Source organism: Hipposideros armiger, unplaced genomic scaffold, assembly GCF_001890085.2.
Source record: "Hipposideros armiger isolate ML-2016 unplaced genomic scaffold, ASM189008v1 scaffold_846, whole genome shotgun sequence".
Lineage (NCBI taxonomy): Eukaryota > Metazoa > Chordata > Mammalia > Chiroptera > Hipposideridae > Hipposideros > Hipposideros armiger.
The window spans coordinates 716,239-724,922 of NW_017732196.1; the positions used below are offsets into that span (position 1 = coordinate 716,239).

General features: G+C 36.6%; 1 protein-coding gene across 1 annotated transcript in view; it reads left to right on the plus strand.

The window, feature by feature from the left end:
- The window catches only part of KIF27 (kinesin family member 27), a 106,749-nt gene that overhangs the window by 43,795 nt on the left and 54,270 nt on the right, over positions 1-8,684 (plus strand). The window contains exons 5-8 of the mRNA XM_019629365.1: positions 1,495-1,688; positions 2,149-2,252; positions 3,747-3,902; positions 7,291-7,496. Coding sequence (XP_019484910.1) covers positions 1,495-1,688; positions 2,149-2,252; positions 3,747-3,902; positions 7,291-7,496 — 660 coding nt within the window. The remainder of the gene's footprint in view (positions 1-1,494; positions 1,689-2,148; positions 2,253-3,746; positions 3,903-7,290; positions 7,497-8,684) is intronic.

Here is an 8,684-nt window from a genome sequence, read left to right on the forward strand (position 1 = left end):
CAGGAAGAGCGCAATGATGGTGCCAACTTGGGCCAGTGAAGCAATGTCCTCCACAACTAGACTGAAGAACAAAACGACAGAAACTTTTCTGTTCCCCTTCCCCCAATTCCCCAGCACTGTTCCCATCCCTCCAATTCCCCAATAAAAATCTTTAAAAAAAACAAAAACAAAACATAGTTCTGGAAGTTCTAGCCACAGCAACCAGACAAGAAAAAGAAATAAAAGGCATACAAATCGGTAAGGAGGAAGTAAAACTGTCATTATATGCAGATGACATGATATTATATATAGAGAACCCCAAAGACTCCATAAAAAAACTATTGGAACTGATAGACGAATTCAGTAAGGTAGCAGGATACAAAATCAAAATTCAGAAATCAGTTGCATTTGAATATAACAATAATAAACTATCAGAAGGAGAAATTAAGAAAACAGTCCCATTTACAATTGTTTCAAGAATTATAAAATACTTAGGAATGAATTTAACCAAAGAAGTGAAAGACCTGTACTCAGAAAATTATAAGACACTGAAGAAAGAAGTAAAAGAAAATACAAATAAATGGAAACACCTACCATGCTCATGGATAGGAAGAATTAATATAGTTAAAATGTCCATACTGCCTAAAGCATTATATAGATTCAATGTAATTCCTATCAAACTACCAAGGGCATTTTTTACATAAAAAGAAAATATAATCCTAAAATTTATATGGAACCATAAAAGACCCCGAATAGCCACGGCAATCCTGAAAAATAAGAACAAAGTCGGGAGCATCATGCTACCAGACATCAAAACATACTACAAGGCTACAGTAATCAAAACAGTATGGTACTGGCATAAAAACAGGCACATAGATCAACGGAACAGAATAGCTAGCCCAGAAATAAATCCATATATCCTATGATACATATTAAGTATGTTACTTAGCATTAATTCAGCTATCCTAACCACCACATGTAAAGTGTGAGTAAATACATTTGGATTTCCAAATTGAAAATATTTTGCCTTAGCAGCAGGAGTGGCAATAGCACTGGACTTCTTCATGTAGAAAATTTGGATTGGTGGAGGATGCAGACCCTTAGCAACACCACAATTCCCCAGGTGTTCAGAATTATTTTCCAGTTCCACTATATATTACACTGTATATGGGCTTCATGTTCATTGGGAGTGCCTGTGCTGTTTTAAGAGCTGTGATGTTTTTCACTGATGCCTCTCTTCAGTTTCATTGTCGAATACTATTTTCCTTGGAGCTATAGATAAAGATAGAAGAGCTTTCTAGAAAAGGAAGAGCTGCTTAGATTCTGAAAGAAGTATGTGTCCATGAGGCACAATAGTATTGTGAAATGAATTTTGACATTTTTTTTTGGGGGGGGGCGTGATGCATATTTTCAGTGATTGGATATTTTAAGAGTACCTATCAAATAATCTCTTAAAAACATTTTGAGTAATAGGATTAAAAATAGACATTTTAAAAATCACTTTTTTTTTTGTTGTTGGGTGGGGGAATCACTTGTAAGGTCTACACAAGTCCTTCTGTGTACTCTCTGGATCGAGTAGTTGCCGGATTTCGAACACGAAGTCAGATGCTGCTGGGTCACATAGAAGAACAAGATGAAGTCCTCCACTGCCAATTTTCTGATAACAGTGATGATGAAGAATCAGAAGGCCAAGAGAAATCTGAAATGAGGTATGTTAAATATAGACTGATTTAATAATTTTATGATGCAATAAATATACACAGATGTAGGCTTTTTCCATTAGAGTGTATCTTTTCCATTTAATATAACAGCAGGTAGTTTTTGCTAAACATACTGTCAACTAATGTGTTATGAAACCAGTGTTCGAACACAAGTCATCAGTCTTACAGTTGAAAAATAGTTTTGCTTTTAGAGTTTTTATAGTTGTTGGGTTTTAATTTTCAGAGAAAATGTTTTTGGATATCCTGATTCTGCCACCACAGTGGCAACAAACATAATGAATTTTCCACTGGGTCCAACATGGGTGGAAATATTAGTAAAATTCTGTTTATTTTATATAATTAACAATTCTTTAAACATTACTGTCACTTTTTGAGGAAGCTAATTTGAGGGCAGATTAGCAAAAACTAACAGACCAGTTACCTTTGATCCTGTTCTTTTATTTTTTAGACACAGAAGTCGCTCATGGATTCAAAAGTCAGGCTCTGTTTGTCCTCTTATTGGATTGAATGATATTCATGATCAAACACAAAAGTCAAGTTTGGGGAATGAAGGTACACAGACTTTCTTAAGTAATTTATATTTAATGTTTATAAGACACTTCTCTTTCTCTTCAGTAATTTAAGAAGCATCTAGGAATCCTCAAAAGCGGGAACTTGGTAGGAGTGCTTTCCTGGTTGGTAGAACTTCCTTTATGTTCTCTGTTCTACCTCTAATTTTTCACTCCTTAATAAAAAAATTTCTTTCCACCAATCAATTCTGGCTAGAGTTATAGGCTGAATCGCTCAAAATAGGGATTTTACATTCAAACCTACGTTGGTATGCACTGTACTCTTGACTACTTCAAAATACATCTTAAGGGGCCGGCCGAGTAGCTCAGTTGGTTAAGAGTTGGCTTAAGAGCGCAATCTCTGAGCAACAGGGCTGCCGGTTCGATTCCCACATGGGCCAGTGACGCTGCGCCCAAGCTGAGCTGTTGCTGAGCTGCCAACAGGTGGCAGGATGGCTCAGCTGGTGTAACAGCAAGATTGCCTGTTCAATGGTGGGCTACACCCACCCGCAACTAAGACTGAAATCAGCACCTTGAGCTGAGCTGCCACCTGGATGGCTCACTGGATAGAGCATGCGCTCTTAACAACAAGGCTGCTGGTTCTTCTCCCACATGGGATGGTGGCTACGCCCACCTGCAACTAAGATTGAACACAGCACCTTGAGCTTAGAGGCCACGGTGCCGACGGGCAGCCAGATGGCGACTGGCACCCTCCACAACGAAGATTGAAGAACAACAACTTCCCCAACACTGCTTGCCCTCCCCCAATTTCCCAATAAAAATCTTAAAAAAAAAAAATCTTAAGTAATTTATTAGGTGTCTGCTTTCCTGCTTCACTGGCACACATGCCTACCATTAGTGATGTTTTTGGCATTGAAGCCAGATTAGTTTATGGGTGCTCATAATGTACGAGTACACAATTAAGAATTTTTATGCATCAAATAACAGCATAAAATGTTCATGTTGCAAAAACTATAGTAGGAGATTTTTAATTAATATGTCTTGGCCTATGAGTGGTAAAAGCACCAAAAGTAAGAGTACAGAGAATATAAATAACATAAGTCCTACACTATGAAAATAGCATTTTTAAGAGACTGCATACAATATTTAACAAAAATTGACTATATGTCACAAACAAAACAAATTTTAAAATATATAAATAGATAGATAAGTGCTAGTCAAGTAGCCATTCTTGAACTGTTTGTTACTGGTCTATAACCAGTTAAGAAAATTATGCCAGAATGTAAATCGGTGCACTAGACTGAGGAAGTCTCACTATGAAAAAATAAGGTCAGGAAAGGAAAACTCTTACTTGAAGCTAGAAACTGAAGTCCCAGTTGCCGTGCATTTTTTCCCTTTCTTTCCTTCCCTGTCTCTGTTCTTCCTCTGCTACTTCTAGACTGCTGCTGTGTCTGCTTTTCTTTTTTAGCTTTACTTCTGTTGAATATTTTTTGAGCAGATAGCTTTATTTCTGAGTTTTGTTTCTTTTATTTTAAAGATTTAAAGATTGAATGTCTTCAGGAGAGTCAAGAGTTGAATTTGCAAAAATTAAGGAATTCAGAACTCATACTTACTGAAGCTAAACAAAAAATGAGAGAACTTACAATTAACATCAAGATGAAGGAAGATCTGATTAAAGAATTAATGAAAACAGGTAACAGTATCCTGTAAACCAGCTTATATAAGATAGAAAAGCTAAAATTGTTTCTGATGTTGTAACATTTACTTTAGCTTTTGATATAACAAGGTGTGTTGCAGAGCCAATATGTGGAGGTTAGTTATTAAAAGAACTTTGTTAAATTGGGACTCATCTAAGAATTGTTCTAACCAGTGTGAACTCTGTGCTGTGTTGAACCTCTGCGGCACTTAATGTTTTTTGCCACTTTTTAAGAAACATACTAGGTATCTGGGAATATGGCTGAGATGTTTTTCTAACCCATTTTAATAATTATTTTAAATTATTAGTCTTCATTTTCTTGGATAGTTCTTTCTTTTTTTTTTTTTTTTAGCTGAGCCATCCTGCCACCTGTTGTCAGCTCAGCAGCTGCTCAGCTTGGGCTGGGAATCGAACAGGTGACCCTGTTGCTCAGAGCTCACACTCTTGAGTGAGCTCTTAACCAACTGAGCCACTCGGCCGGCCCTGGATAGTGCATTTTTAACATTAATCAGAAACTTTATATTTAAACGTAGTTAATTTTTATTTCTCTAAAGATGTAAGGATTTGCTCTTGAGAGCTATTTTCTTGAGTGCGCCAAGCTTTTTGCTTTTCCCCTTAGTCTCAAATTCTGGCAGGTTGGGTGTATGCACCATATCCTCTCTTCACTCTCAGCTATACGCGTATTAGATTTTCCCTAAAAAGCACGTCTCAAGCTTTTTGATCCCCCGCTTCCAATATACTCAAATTGTGAGACTTGACTACCTTGAAATTCAGTAAAGAATTGAAGGAATAAGAAATACTAGCATTTCTTTTCCCCATCTCCAATGAAAAACAACTCCCTGATCACATTTAGGGGAACTGAAGGAAATATTATTTTGATTTTCTTCAAGGCCAACGCTGTCATCATACCCACATTACATGAATTATGGTGCGTCCCTTACTCCTCTGTCAGCAAGGGGAAACCTGCCTTCCCACTTCCCTCCTCTTTCCTGCAAGCTTGCTTTCTGGCTGTTGGACCTCCTTTTCCAACCTCCTCTCCCTAGCTGCTGCCCCAAAGCATTTTCCTCCGTCATTCCTAGTGACGTATGTGCTGTGCATCATCCCAGCTCCAATATCCCAGATATTTGAGTTTGACCATGTTCCTTCCTCACAGGCAGGATCTATGCCAGTAAACCTCTCTTAGGAGTATCCAGGAACTGACTTAGGGGTTGAAATAGCTTCTCCATTTCCAAGAGTTCAAGGTACTACCTGTTTTCCTTTCAGACAGATTATCCCACCCTGGGATATCTCAGTAAACAAGAACACTTTTGTACCCTGGCATACGCATCCTGGTTGCCTTAAAATAGGGGATACCTGAACTTACACATAGAAGGTCCTCTTCTTACTTGTTAGAACCAAGGGCATTTTGGAACTTTCCTAAGGACCCTTAGAGATGGTGACTAGCGAAAGTGTCAATGTGTGCTTACTTTTCAAAGCCTCCTCAATGAAAATTTCTCCTGAATAGCAGCTATTTTAGTGAACAATAACAACAGTGACAACTATAGAGTATTCCATCAATTCTAATACACGTTTTTCACATTTTAATATCTCTCAAATCAGGATGCACCTTACAATCAATGGCACCTTTGCATTTTATCATGTCATTGGTATAACTGGCACTGTACCTTTCTTCTTAGTGGTTCATAAAGTATTGATATGTTGAACACTTTATGGGGTCTTAAGATTCATTAATATATTGTAGTTGTATGTGTTTTAAAGTTAGTGAGGTAATCAGAGTTGTAGAACCAGAAGACAACTCACAGCGCATTTAGTTCAATAACTCCTTTTATTAAAAAATTGAGAGATTTTCAGTATAGAAGTATGGCAAATTGTCCCTGGCGATTACTCATCCCATGACCTCTGGACTCATGTCCCACTGCCACCAGTTTGCTAATCTAGTTCAGGGACAGTCGACTATTCAGAACCAGTCAAAAGCAAGTTTTTAGGGTCAGTAGCTGGGCTTAGAATGAAGAGCCATATAGAAATATCTTACTCTATTTTTCTCTGTCTTCTAAACATTCATAAGAAAGGCATTTAAAAATAATTCATCGTAAAGGGCCGGCCGAGTGGCTCAGTTGGTTAAGAGCTCGCTCAAGAGTTTGAGCTCTGAGCAACAGCGGTTCGAGTCCAGCCTGAGCTGAGTAGCTGCTGAGCTGCCAATAGGTAGCAGGATGGCTCAGCTAAAAAAATAAATAAATAAAATAAATAAAAACAATTCATCGTTAAGTTCAATGGAATGAAAAAGGAGGCGGGGCAGCTCTGATTAAAAGAGTCTTAAGAGACATAACAATCAGAAGTGTCGTGGACCTTGTTTGGACCGTGATTAAAATAAACCAACTATAAAAGACATTTTGAGACAATTGTGGAAGTCTGAACTGGGACTGGTGGCTATTCATATAGTTAGTTGTGTTAATGATATTTTGTATAGAAGCTTACTAAGTATGTATAGGTAAGAGGATATGACGTCTGGGATTACTTTACAATTTTTAAGCAAATTAAAACAAAAAGGCAAAGACCAGGGGTCGGCAAACTTTTGAGACGGAAGAGCTGCCAGAGGTCAGCGAACTGCAGCTCGCGAGCCACATGCAGCTCTTTGGGTACGTACATGTGGCTCTGAAGTAAAATTGAAAATGATAATAAAACTATTATAGTTTCATTTATAAAATTTTTAAAGGATATTAGTCACATAATGGTGATTATGTAAAAATATATCTGTGGCTCTCGAATAATTGTAAATTGTTGTGAGGGACAGGATTGGCTCTTCCAGGGGTTGGCAAACTTTTGAGACGTAACGTACCCAAAGAGCCATATATAACTCGCAGGCCTCAGTTTGCCAATGACTCCTGGCATAGATGAAGCAACTGTGGCAACATCTTGATAACTCTTGAACCTGGGTGATGAGAGTTCATTATATTATTTCCCTACTTTTGGTGTGTTGAAAAATTTTCATAATAGTAAAAGAAAAAAAGAATTCAGAAAGATTATGGGTAGTAGGAAGCTGAAGTGTAGTGAGCAAGAGGCCAGAGTCACCCCAGATATCCTTCTAACTGGAGTTTGATGCCAGCGGAGCTGAACTGCATATCAGAAGATCAGAAATGTCACGTTAAAATACAAAAAGGAACCAGTGTGAAGATTGAATGGCACCAGATGGAAACAGTCATTAAGGAACTAATTATTAAGAGGCCAAGTGTCAAGTTGTGTTTGCTGGGTTCTTAATGTGATGCCTCAAATAATTACACTGCTCAGCTGGATTTTTAAGAGTAGAGCATTTTTATGTTTTTGATGTTTCACTTAGTTTTTTCTTTTTACATAATTTATAATTATTTTTACTATTACTATGGTAAAGGTAACGATGCCAAGTCTGTAAGCAAACAGTATTCTCTGAAAGTAACAAAACTTGCACACGAAGCAGAACAGGCAAAAGTGGAATTAATTGAAACAGAAAAGCAGCTACAGGAACTGGAAAATAAAGACCTTTCTGATGTTGCTTTGAAAATAAAATTACAGAAGGAGTTCCGTAAAAAGATGGATGCCGCAAAGCTAAAAGTCCAGGTAATTTTAAAAATGTAATTGAGAAAACTTGTTAAAACTCTCTGCTTTTGAGCATTCTTAAACCTGGTTAGGTAAGAAGGTAGGATTCAGTTTTACCAGCAAGACAAACTGAATGGCAATTTTTCTTTTCCAGAGTGCTTTTAGTTTTATATGATATCAACCTTGATAGTATATTTCTGCATTCAAGAAGTATGTTAATCTTTGTATCAAAAACCATATGGTAAGAAATAAAAAATAACCATGGAAATAGTGTCCTTTTCTGAAGGACAAAAAATTAATGATTAAATAACACATATAAAACATCTGATACATATATGGCACTTTGTAGACACTCAAGAAATGGTAACTATTTCAGAGTTTTCTGAAACGATAACTGATTGGTTTACGCTTGATAACTTTGAGTACTATATCTCATTCTTAATTTCCTAATGCTGAATTTAGCTATAACCTCAGAAATAGCTACAGTTAAAAATTCTATTCTGTGAGCAATATTCCATTACAGAGAGATTTTGTGTAATGAAGCCATTTTCAGATGCTTTTTGGTATGGTCAGAGTGCTTTGTTAGTCTGATTATAATGAATTTGCTAGAATGCCTTTTTTCATTTCTTTTCATTCATAATTTATTGCTTTCATATTGTTCCCACTGTAGGTAGAATGGAATTGTAGGTAACCTCTTCAGAGCATTATTTATTTATTTTTTAAACTGTTTCACAGTTATTTCTTTCAAAAAGAAAATGTTCACTGCATACCTGCTGTGTGCCAGGTCCTGTTCTATGTGGGAATGTAGAGGTGAACAGACCCCAAAAGTTCCTTCTCCTAGGGTTTTGTAATGACATCTCAAGCAATATTATGTGGAGAAGACACTAAAATGCTAGTATTATCATTTTTGCTGCAGTACTGGAATTACTGTCAACATTAAATATAAGTTCAGTTTTGTACTGTTTTACTTTTCACCATTAATTAATCATTATTTATAAATTAATTATTTTAATTAAAATATTTTAATTTTTAATTAAAATATTCATTAATAAAAAGCAAAGACAAATTTTATTCTGTTTGGCTGTCAGCATCATGAAGTCTCATCATTCTTTTTTTTTTTTTTTTTTTTTAAAGATTTTTATTGGGGAATTGCGGGGAGGGGAACAGCGCTGGGGAATTGGGGGAAGGGGAACAGACAAGTTGCTGTCG